The sequence below is a fragment of the Saccopteryx bilineata genome, chromosome 2 (genome assembly GCF_036850765.1).
Source record: "Saccopteryx bilineata isolate mSacBil1 chromosome 2, mSacBil1_pri_phased_curated, whole genome shotgun sequence".
Lineage (NCBI taxonomy): Eukaryota > Metazoa > Chordata > Mammalia > Chiroptera > Emballonuridae > Saccopteryx > Saccopteryx bilineata.
Genome location: NC_089491.1, coordinates 268,867,840 through 268,879,859, shown reverse-complemented (window position 1 = coordinate 268,879,859; position 12,020 = coordinate 268,867,840). Strand labels below are relative to the sequence as shown.

Here is a 12,020-nt window from a genome sequence, read left to right as displayed (position 1 = left end):
GGCCCAGGTCTCCGTCTGCTCACACCCTTGGTGTCCACCACTGGGACTCAGCCCAGGGAGGGGAGGGCAGGGTCCAGCTCCATCTGGGTCCGCTGACTGTGGCTGGGATGGGAACAAGATAGCCTTACGTGAAGGACAGGCAAGGAGATGACTTCAGGGTGGTGGGACACGGTGGGATTTATGTGTTAGGAGTAGCGCCAGGCCGTAGGCGGGCAGGAGAGCAGAATGTAGTGCCGGGAATAGAAGCCGTTGGACAACGAAGAGGCCACTGCAGCCATCCGGGGAGACGACAGGGGCATGGCTAAGGTGAGGATGGAGAGAAATGGGTGGATTCCAGGAATGTTAGGGAGGAAGACACAATAAGTGTTGGTGGGGTCATTGGATGTCAGGGGAGGAGGGGGGTCGAGGAAGACCCCCAGAATCTGGTGTGAGCAAGCTACGGGGGGGGGGGGGGGTGCCGTTTTCTGGAGATGAGAAACTGTGTCCTGGGGGTGAGGTTGGCTCACAGCCAAGACAAAGAGGTCAGTGAGTGCACTCATCTGAGACGTCTGTGAGACATGCAAATTAAGACATTGTGTCACATGTAGATAGATGGGTCCGGAGCTCAGAAGGCAGCTTCCGAGAAGAGGTGACAGGAGAGAGAAAGGACTAGATAAGATTCTTAATCTGAAGTCAGTAGCTTAGACGGGCTTTGGGGGAAATGGGAGGGGTTCTGTGATTTTTTTCTGAAAACACATCAGATTTCATGTGCCTGTTTCTTGGGGAGGGTCCAACGGGCATTATCACATATTTAAGAGTTCATGACTCAGAGAAGGTTAAGATCGTTGGCCTGATACTGAGGGAGATGCAGGTCATCCTGGTCCTATAAGGTCCTTAGCACTTGTACTAAGCACACGTCTCTGCTTCCAGGCGCCTGGTGGACCGTCTGGAGCACATGAGGAAGAACGTGGCTGGGGATGGGGTGAACCGCTGCATACTGTGTGGGGAACAGCTAGGGATGCTGGGCTCCGCCTGCGTGGTGTGTGAGGACTGTAAGAAGGTACCATCGCCCTCCCCTTCCCTGCACCCCTGCTCATCACATGCAGGAGGGAGATAGGTCAGGGCTCAAACCTTGGGGGATCCTAAGTCTTGGGGATGGGGCTTGGATCCTGAAGGGTAGTTACCGGAATATAATTTCTTCTGGGATGCTCCCATGCCCAGCTGTATCTACCAAGGCAACCCTGATCCCGGTTCCTCCCATGGAAGTCACGTGACCCTCTGTCCCCTCAGAGCTCAGCTCCATCCAGGATGAGCAGGGGAGCTTGAGGTAGGACAGGAGCTATGGTGGAGGCTGCAGGTATCCTGGTAGTGGCTTAGCAAGTTACACGTCAGGTTGAAGAGCACGATGGGCACATGTCTACATGTGTGAGTATGTTGAAGGCTAACCCAGCCTTCTCTTACCTGGGCTTATAGTACAAGTGACTTAGAAAGGCCCTTTTCAGCCAAGTTAGGACCACTGGGCTTCTAGAGCCTCCATTCTTGAAGAGGGGGTCTCCTTGTGCTCCTCCACCCTGTACCCCCTCCTCAGCTATGTGTGTATGACAGTTCCAGGACAGAGACGGAACTGTCCTTGGTCTGCCTGATTCCCAGGAAAGGAAATCAGCAGAATGACCTACCTGGAAACATTCATAATATCACTTGACATCTCCTGCTTGGGAGCATTTAAATGGAATATTGAGAAAAATTGATCTATTCCAAAAAAAAAAAAAAAGTGCAGCAGTTAGCTGAGAGTGAGAATCTGGTGACCTGTTGGGTTTATCTATTTGTTTTGACTGTTTGTTTGACTGCCAGGAAACTGCCAAAAGTTTAGTGTCCCATCACATAGGCACGGTGTCGACTCAGATGACTTTCTTCCCCTTGCAAACTTGAAACTGTAGTCATAGCCTAGGTTGTTACAGATTCGTTTGGGAAGAAATTTAAAAAAATTAATTAATAAACAAGATGGATATATGAGCTTTCCTCTTTAAAAAATAAAATCATGCCAATGATCTCCCCTGTATGGATACTGAAAACTCAGACCCCACAGGGACTCTTGGAGAATTTCTTTATCCAGTGCTTGGGAATGCCTCTAGTTCTTGTTATTTAAAATTAAGACTCAAGTTGGACCTTGATTCTAACTGGCCTTGGTCATGGACAGGAAATGAGAGAAGGAAAGTTTTTAGCTCTTTACAAATGGGGCTCCTTTGCCACCCTTCCCAGCTACCTCCCCTGGTCACTAGCAGCTCCAAGCCTGGCAATCTAAGTGTGCACTGGCCTATATTTTGTCCCCAGAATGTCTGCACCAAATGTGGGGTGGAGACCTCCAACAACCGCCCACATCCTGTGTGGCTCTGCAAAATCTGCATCGAGCAGAGGGAGGTAAGTAGACTTGTCCTATCGGGCTGCTAGAGCACCTTCCCCTTTTTGTCCAATTGCCCCTTCCTCTCTAGAATCAGGGAAACAAGGAGGCAGGTGGGGGGCTGGAGAACCTGGTCAGATATGTGTCTTATGGCGCCAGTATAAAGGGAACCAGCTCAACTGTGAACACTGGTGGAACAGGCCCAGAGTGTTTGAATGAATTGCTTTCCCCCTCTCCTCATTCTGAGACTTTTCTCTTCCTAGTGGTAGGGAACAGCACACTGCATTTAAGAGTTGGGAGACTTGGTATCCAGCCTTTATCCTTAAACTCTCTGCTGTGTAGCCCTATACTGGTTCATACCTTTGTGATGTCCAACTTTCTCCATCAAGAATATGAGTCTAGGCCCTGGCACGGTGGCTCAGTGGATAAAGCGTCGACCTGGCATGCCAGAGGTCACAGTTTCAATCCCTGAGTCAGGGCACATACAAGAAGCAATCAATGAGCACACAACTAAATGGAACAACTAAGTGAAACAACAAGTTGACATTTCTCTCTCGCTCTCCCTACCACTGCCTTTCTCTCTCTCTCTGTTCCCCAAGGTGTGGAAACGTTCTGGAGCCTGGTTCTTCAAGGGCTTCCCCAAACAGGTCCTCCCACAGCCTATGCCCATAAGGAAGACCAAGCCCCAGCAGCCAGTCAGTGAGCCCCCTGCACCTGAGCAGCCCACTCCTGAGCCCAAGCACAGTGCCCGGGCTCCAACTCAAGGTAGGACCAAACAATTTCTCCTTTCAGGACCAAGGACAGCTCTTGGCTGACTGGTCTACCTGACAAATGTCCTGACATTAGGTTTGTGTTGCTACCCACCTAGTTGATGGGCAGCCAGCCTCTGGGCTTGGGTCAAGAAATCCTATGTTCCCTTCACAGCTTACCATGAGCCCTTACTTAGAAGGTAGCACAGAGCACTCTTTAATAATGTCAAGCTTTCCAAAACGCTTTTTGTTGTCATTTTTTGATGGAGTATTTAGAGGTTCAACAGAAGTAGAAATTAAAATTTGGAACAGAGAGAGACTCTCACATTCAAAATACACACTGGATCCTGGGGGGCACTTGGGGCTTGCTGAGAAGGCCTTCTTTCCCCCTGAAATTTCTTCTATCAACCATCATCAAATCTGAAATTGGACTAATTAAAAGTGAGAGATGAATAAACAGGAAATTAGTAAAAAGAAAATCACCACTGCTATGGGTATGATCATTATCATCCAAGTATTGTTATTAATTATTAAAATGATGATTAAAAGGGAGAGGCAAAGCAGTACAAAAAAATAAAAAAGGCAACCACAATAAAAACACATTGATCGCATGAAGCCACGAGGAGCGACCAGATAAAACCCTTGCAATAATTTCAGTTAATACTAAGTGATCATTTCTGGTCTAAATGACAATTCTAGAGTAGAGTGCAAGCAACCCTTCTGGAAGGAAGGTCTCAAAAACTGGAGTGGCCAACTATGTCTCCTATAAGATAACTTCTTAAGGTACCCGGTTCACTGCCTAGCACTTAAAAGGCATCAACAGAAGCTTTCTTCCGTCTGACAATATACAAGCAGAGAACTGCCAATTTGTCAATATCCAGGGCACCCCTGAGGAGCCCCCAGTTTCTACCAGTTGAGCATTCCTGGTTAGGTGTTACTCCCTCTAAGCTGAGAGGATTGTATTTCATAACTGTCAAGACCAGAGAGCAGGAGGGCCTGACTCTGAATCCCAGCTCTGCCACTGACTAGCCATGTGAGCATGGGCAAGTGCCCTAACCTCTCTGAGATTCATTCCTTGTCTCTGTATACAATGTGCTTAATAACGCATTGGGTTAGTTTAAGGGTTAAATGAGATACTGCACATAAAGTGCTTTGCAGAGTGCAGCACTTAGTAAATGGTGACTGACTGATAATATATAATGTTAATCACTTGTACACAAACACATACACACATAAGTGATATAAACTAGGTAAACTCTGGATCAAACAGATAACTTTTAGAAAGAAGTAACATCACCAGCATGCAATTAAAAATTATGAGAGTAACATCCAGCATGGGTGAATGTGTGGGGAGATGGATGCTCTCTACACTACTGGTAAGACTGTAAGTCCCCTCCAGCCTTCTGGAAAGTACTATGGCAGAATTTATTAAAATTTGAAACATATATACCATTTGACCCAGCAACCGCTCTCTGGGAATAGATAACAATAATGCTAGTACCATATGAAAGATTATGTACGTTTGTTGCATCATTATTTATGGCAGCAAAATACTGGAAAAACCTCAATGTCCATTGACAGGGGAATTGTTGAATGGATAATGAGATATCCACACCATGCTCTATTAGGCGCTATTTAAAATGGAATGGTGTCAATGTCCTTTATAGATTTGGAGTGATGTCCATGATATGTTTTGAACAAACATTTACTGAACACCCAATGAGTCCCATGCTCTAGTCTCTGCCCTAGGGTTAGAGCAGTGTATGGACCAGGCAAAGATCCCTGCCTTCACGCAGCTAGCCTTCAAGGGGGTAAAACAGATGCTCAACAAACTGCCAATGCAAGCACAATGTGTCAGGTAGTGGTAAGTGCTGGGGATAGACACGAGGGGAGAGGTAGTGACAGGCGGCTCCATGTGGGATAGAATGGCCAGAGAAGGGCTGTCTGAAGATGATCTTTAGAAAGATGTGTGACTGAAGTAACAGAGAGGACCCACAGAATCTTTGGAAATATTGTGTGCAAACGGCTTAAGGTTGGAACATGCTTGGCAAGTCCTGGGGAAATCTAATGAGCAAAGCCCATCCAGAGGAGTACGTAGGCAGTGACCTCAGTCTGGTCTTTTTCAGTCTGGGTATGCCATAGGTGTTTGTGCATGGGAAGGAAATAATGTGATTGAAAACGAAAGCTACGTCAGGGGGAGGTTGGGAGGGAAGAGTTTTAATACTGAAAAGTACTTGGGAGTGGTGAATGGGCCCCTTTGTGAGCTCCTTAAGTAATGGTCCTCCCGACACCATAAAACCAGTCCTCACCATCATTTTTCTCCGTCTCCAGGTGACGCTGAAGACAGGAGGGGCCCAGGTCAGAAGCCAGGTGGGTTCCACGGGCTCTGTCTTCTACTTTGGGACAGGAGTCCTTTCACCCCATTCCTCTTTCTCCATTCAATTTATGCCTTGCCTTCCAGGCCCTGAGCTGGCCGCTGCTCCCGGCAGAGGAAGCTATGGGCCCCCGGTGCGCAGGGCCTCTGAGGCGCGAATGAGCACGTCCAGCCGGGACTCGGAGAGCTGGGGCCATGGCCCTGGTGGAGCGGCTGGTGACTCCAGCTGGAGCCCAGCAGGTGAGAGAGAGGGGCCGATCCAGGTAGGCTTCCTGGATGAGGAGAATCAGAAAGAATGGGGAAGAGTGTTTTTATTCCTGTATCCATTCAGTGTGTATTGAGCATCTGCTGTGTGCCTTGTTTGGTTCCCGATCCCGATGCTGGTTCTAGCCTATGGTAGAGGAAAGACAGCATTCAGAAACAATTCTGACTCGAGACATCCAAAATGTTGGTTATATCCTTTTTGTTTTGTTTTGTTTTGTTTTTTGCTCTAATGACATATGTAAAAAAAAAAAAAAGTATGGTGGGTTTTTTTTTATTGTTTTGCTTTCCTCCAAAAAAATCTCTGGAGGGAAGTACTCCTTGGCTTTGAGCAAAATAAGGATGTTTCCCTCACAGATCTGACCAGGATCTTTTTTCCCTTAGCAAGTGGCCTGTGATGGAGGTGACAGTGGGGTGGGTCTGCATGGCCAGGACGTCACTCACAGGTGCTGTCATCTCACCGAGCTCCCAGCACTGGCCTCACTCGTGGTGCGTTTGCTCAGCAAGAGTGCCCACTGGTGGGAGCCCTTGATTCTTGGATGTTGAAAGAAATATCGAGGGGACTGGGAAGGGCTGAGTGCCATAGCTCTGTGTGAGAACATAGCACCTTCATTTCTTCTGTGGAGAGGTCATGAGACTGGGTCTAAATTTGACAGGCTGAATATTAGTTCCCACGCTGACCCCTGGCTTTCTCTTTCTGAATGGTGGGTTTGTGGCTTAGTGCCTCGGTTCCTGTTCTTGGCGGGAGAGCTGGGCAGTAGCATCGAATAATCCCAAGCAGATTCTGGAGACCAATTGCGAGTTCAAACCCTGGCTCTGCTCCAACCCAAGCAAGAGACATTAGATGAAATCCTTACCCTCTCTGGGCCTTCGTTTCCCCATTTATAAAATGGAGATATAGAGTGCCCACCTCATGGGGTGAAGAAATGAAATAAGTCTTATATGTAAAGTCCCTGGCACATGATCAGCATGAAATAAATGTTAACTCATTCTTACCAAGTAGATAGAGTTGTTGCCTCCATGAGACACCTAAAGTTCTGAGAGGGTGAGTGGCTGCACCAGAGTCACACAGCTATTGAAAGAGAATGCTCAGATGCAAAGCAAGGTCCATGTGAAGATATAGACGGGATTCTCTCAATAGTAATAAAATAGTACCAACATCCGGCAGACATTGAGTGCTTACTGCATGCCCGGCAATGTGCTGAGCACTCTGTACGTATTGTATCATTGCATCTCCACCGCGTGCTATGTGGTAGGTACTAGGAGACTGAGAGGAGAGGTCAGCTGTGCAAGGTCACACAGGTGGAAGCAATGTCACAGAACCTGTGCTTCTCAACATCCAGGGAGCTGCTGTGACTTGCCCAGGGAGTCTGAGGATTGGAAAGAGAGAATGCACTAAGGGGCAGAGAGGGTGAAGGAACCAGGAGTGTTGGTGGGGGGAGGCTGCATTCAAATCCAGAAGGTGTTGCCTTGTGCTGGCTGATCTATCCCAGCCTCTTCCTGCTCCTACTGAGTGCATGTGTGCATGCGTGCATGAGTGCGTGTAACATGACAGGCCGTTTCCCTTTCTTTCTCCTACAGGTTTGAGACGGGCCAATTCCGTCCAGGCCTCCAGACCTGCCCCAGCCTCAGTGCCGAGCCCAGTACCTCCTCAGCCTGGGCAACCAGGTACCACCCACCCGCCCAGCTACCCAGGCTGTCATGTCCCTCAGCGGTGACCCCAATTCCTCCCATCCCTGCTTTCTGCAAAGCCGCAGCCCCCGCCAAATCCTAAGCTCTTCTAAGACCCTTAGGATGAGTAATCCTCAGGGCTGGGGAGCAGGGCGGGGCAGGAAGGAGCATCTTATCTGCCTCAGCACAAGAAGTGATAGGCCCTTCGTACGTCACTGTTTCCCACCTTCAAGAATTGTCACTCCACTGTCACAATTTTTACCACACACACCTGCTGCCCACTTGTTCATTTCCTTGATGCCTTTCTTTGCCTTGACTCACTTTACAAACATAACTTGGGGCTCGCCATCACAAACTCTCCTGAGGAAGATTCAAGGACATAAGGCTTTAATAAAATGACCAACGACCAATGTCCCTGGGAGGGTTGTGTGAGATTTAGGAAGACACGGCGAGCAAAGAGCTTAGTCACATGGGACAGTCTGAACAAATGTGGCTTGCGAAAGACAAAGGAAATAATGCCTCATCGGTGCTATTCCAGTGTTGTTATTTTAAAAGAAATCTGTAAGAATGGCTTAAATGGGAAGCCTGTATTCCAGAGTGTAGAGGAATCATAAACTGGTATGGTTCTAAAATAACAAATTTATCATCTCCCTGTTCTGGAGTCCCGAAGTCTGCACTCAAGGTGCCGGCAGGATTGGTTCCTTCTGGGGCTGCGAGGGAGGACCTGTCTCAGTCCTCTCTCAGTGTCTGATGGCCTCAGGCATTCCTTGGCTTGTAGATGGCATCCTCCCTGCGTCTTTACATCATCTTCCTTCTACGCGTGTCTCTGTGTCCAAATTGCTCCTTTTCATAAGGACACAGTCATTACAAATTAGGGTCCACCCCGATGACCTCATCTTAACCTGACCATCTGCAGGGACGCTCTTTCCACATAAGGTCACGTTCCCAGGTCCTAGGGGTTAGGACTTTAAATATCTTTTGGGAAATGCAATTCAACTAACCATGGCAGAGGGTAATGATCAAAATTAACGTAGTGGAAATTAAACCACGCAATGAAATTCCCAATCCTCTGGCCTAAAAAAGGTTCTGAGCCTGAGGCCGGTTCTCTTTTGTTCAAATGGGAAATCCACAAAGTTTAAAGAGGTGTTAAAGATAAAGTCATACCCAAATGAGACTTTCTCCATGATGGAATCAGTATTGAAAGACAATGGGGAGCAGACTGACTGTCTCACTGTGCCGTTGGATGTTATTTCATGCCCCATCTCCATGGCTCTCGCCTGTGTCCCGCACTTTGGCAATGCCATTGTAAAGAATTCACTGGACCAGTAATGACCCCCCTCAGCCTTGACGATTTGAAGTGTGAACTGGCCCATCCCCTTGCAAGTAATTCTCACTCCCATTGTTTATCAGTCTCATAACAGCCAGTGAAACACGACAAGCAGGCATCATCGTCCCATTTCACAGATGAGGAAATTGAGACTCGGGAAGGAAACACTGGGACTTGAACCCAGGCCTTTCTGATCCCAGAATCCTCTATCAGCCCAGGTACCTCTGCACATCATCTGCCACCCCTGGGCCTGTGTCCGTGCCCAGGAGATGAGGGAGACAAGGGGTGGACACCCAAATGATTTCCACCTTCTCTGTTCTATCTCTCCTCTTCTCTCCACTCGGGGCCCCCAGGAGGCAGCAGACCCGGGCCTGGGCCTGCAGGACGCTTCCCCGACCAGAAACCAGGCAAGTGCTCGCTTCTTTCCGTGCCTGCTTAGGGGGCCACCTGTCTCCCGCTTCCCAGCGAGGGAGCAGGGAGCTGCCGGATCTTGGCCCGTCTGCACCCTGAGACTGAACTGATGAGCTCTAAGAAGTCTAGATAATCCATCCTAAGAGTAGATAGGTGGAAAATGGCAGCACACAGAGTAGTTAAGACCACACCTTGCCTGGGTTCAAGTTCCTGCTTCTTCATTCCCCAGCTCTGTGACGCCAGGCAATTCACTTAACTTTCCTAAGCCTCAGTTTCCTTATCTCTAAAATGGGAATAATCCTAGGACCTACCTCACAGAGCTGTTGCAAGAATTAAACAAACGTGCATATAAAACCTTAACATATGGCCCAGAATGTATTAAGACCACACTAAGTGACAGTGATTATTACATATGAAAGATGTGCCTCCCCATCATCACACCAATTACCATGGCTACAACGTAGTCATTGTTTTCTAATGCGCCAGGCACAATTTTAAGTGCTGTGTGTGTATTAGATACTTTTTAAAATAATAACTACTACTATTTGAGTGCTTTCAGGTATTCTAAATTCCCATTTTACAGATGAGAAAACTGAGGCTCAGAGACATTAAGTAATTTGCCCTATGTCACACAGCAGAGATGCAAACTCAGGCTGTCCAGCTCCAGAGCCCATACCACTGATCAGTGCCCTGCATCTAAATTAGCACATGAGACTTGTTATAAAACACAGATTCCAAGGCCCCACTGCATGGCCTACTGATTCTTGGTGGTACCTGGGAACCTGTGTTTCTGCAAGCTTCCCTCAGTGATTTTGATAAAGGCAACACTCTAAGAACTAGTAAATGGCACAATGTGGCCCTCCTGTCAACTGGAGGTGATAATTCTATGTTGCAGGGCTGTGGGGGAGTCTGGCACAAGCCTCATGGACACCTGGTATACAGCAGGTGCTCATCACTCCTGGCAATGCTGTAGCAGTTGTTGCTTCCATGGTTATGACACAGGGACACAGCTGCCTCTTTCCTGCCCTCTCCCCATCTCCCCTGCAGAGGTGGCAACTGGCGAGCCCAGCTATCCGGGGGCCACTGCCCCACCCCGGGAGGAGAGAACGGGAGGAGTTGGAGCCAGGGAGGACCGAGCGGGCCACCCCCCAGGCCCCTATTCCCAAGTGTCTGCTGCTGCTCTCCAGCCAGCTGCGACCCCTGCCCGCCAGCCGCCACCCCCAGAGGAGGATGAGGAAGAAGCCAACAGCTATGATTCAGATGAAGCAAGTAGGTGCACTTAAGGAAAGAGGGTCTGGGAAAAGCCCCCTCAGGGTCGTCCCCAGGGACATAGGATGGCTCCTTGGAAAGCCCAGTACACCCCTCCCAGCCCCCAACATGCCAAACATAAGAAATGCATTAACCAACTTCTAAAAATACAAATTTGTGTTGCTAAATTCACAAAACGACATCAACTTTCTAAAGAATAGGTGCTATATGTATCATATATTTATATACTATATATTATCTCTAGAGTTGACATGTATTTATTGAGCACCAGGTGCCCCAAACTGTTCTAGATGCTAGGGATACCACAGCTAAAAATGACAGACAAGATGGCTGATCTGATGGAACTCATGTCCTAGTGGAGAGAAACAGTTGACATACCAATGAGTTCACTTCAAACAGAGAGAAAGAGAGCACTGTGAAGGAAATAAAATAGGGTGAATGACCACGAGGGTGGCTGCTTTAGATGGAGTGATCAGGGAGGGCTTCTCTGAGGAGGTGACTGACATTCAAGCTGAGACATGGATAATGAGAAGGTGCCAGCCACATGAGGATCTAGAGCGAGAGCATTCCAGGCAGTGGCAACAGCAAATGCCGAGACTCATTTGCTCCTTCAGCAAGTAAGTGAGCATGGCTGTGTTCCCTGCACTGTGCCCTGCAGAGGCAGGGCAGTCAACAAGTCAAGGCACGGCCTCAGCCCCCTGAGGCTCCGAGTCTAGCAGGATGGGACGTCATTACCTGGGCACTGCACTAATCATTCAATGACCAAAGCTGGGCTGAGGGTCTACCAGGATGGGGTGTCCAGACCAGGGACTTGAGTCTTCTTCTCTGCTATAGGCTCAATGCCTAGGTCAGACAGGATACATAATCAGCGCTCAGGAAATGTTTATTGAATGACTAAATGAATGCCTCTGCCCCTTGCAGCCACCCTGGGTGCCCTGGAATTCAGTCTTCTGTATGATCAGGATAACAGCTCCCTGAACTGCACCATCATAAAGGCCAAGGTGGGTGAGAGAGCCATGCTGGGGACTGCTCAGGCAGCCCTGGCATCTCCAGGGGACTTGGGGAGGACACGGGTCACCAGGCCCCTGTCTGTTGCTTTGTCTGTCTGTGGCAGTGACAATGAGGAGGAAAGGGCAGAAATTAGCTGCAGCCGATATTTTGGTGGGAGGATTGGCTCCAGGGATGGTCCCAGAAGGGTTTCATTTAACTGCGGCCACCTCCCAGGGGCAGAGGCAGTGGGGCTTCAAGGGCAGAGCAAGCTTTCAGCAGGGGACCACAGAGGCACCGCCCGGGCAGCAACGACAGCCTGGTTTGACAGAATGGCTTCTTTGGCCGAGGTGACTGTCGAGCTGGAGCAGCAGCCTGAATTGGCCCATTGGTGCTGATACAGGGTGCTAATGTGGGCTTCCAAGGGGGCAGGGGGCGCAGGCCAGGGTGGACAAGCAACCCTATGCTACAGGCCCTGGGGCAGTGAGCCGACCTAAGTCCAGACCCTGAGAGAGCTGGATGATGTCCGTACAACTCCCAGCAAGCAATTGGCTGGACTTTCCCGTACCCCAAGACCGGTCTCTGTAAAACAAG

General features: G+C 48.9%; 1 protein-coding gene across 3 annotated transcripts in view; it reads left to right on the top strand.

Moving 5' to 3' along the window:
- RPH3A (rabphilin 3A) overlaps window positions 1–12,020 on the top strand; it is an 80,898-nt gene that overhangs the window by 55,777 nt on the left and 13,101 nt on the right. For 2 of the 3 annotated variants that reach the window (XM_066260541.1, XM_066260540.1), the window contains 9 exons: window positions 910–1,039; window positions 2,311–2,397; window positions 2,977–3,142; window positions 5,458–5,496; window positions 5,588–5,740; window positions 7,343–7,429; window positions 9,113–9,166; window positions 10,218–10,439; window positions 11,361–11,440. In XM_066260541.1, coding sequence (XP_066116638.1) covers window positions 910–1,039; window positions 2,311–2,397; window positions 2,977–3,142; window positions 5,458–5,496; window positions 5,588–5,740; window positions 7,343–7,429; window positions 9,113–9,166; window positions 10,218–10,439; window positions 11,361–11,440 — 1,018 coding nt within the window. The remainder of the gene's footprint in view (window positions 1–909; window positions 1,040–2,310; window positions 2,398–2,976; window positions 3,143–5,457; window positions 5,497–5,587; window positions 5,741–7,342; window positions 7,430–9,112; window positions 9,167–10,217; window positions 10,440–11,360; window positions 11,441–12,020) is intronic. The other variant, XM_066260542.1, reaches the window with a different exon arrangement.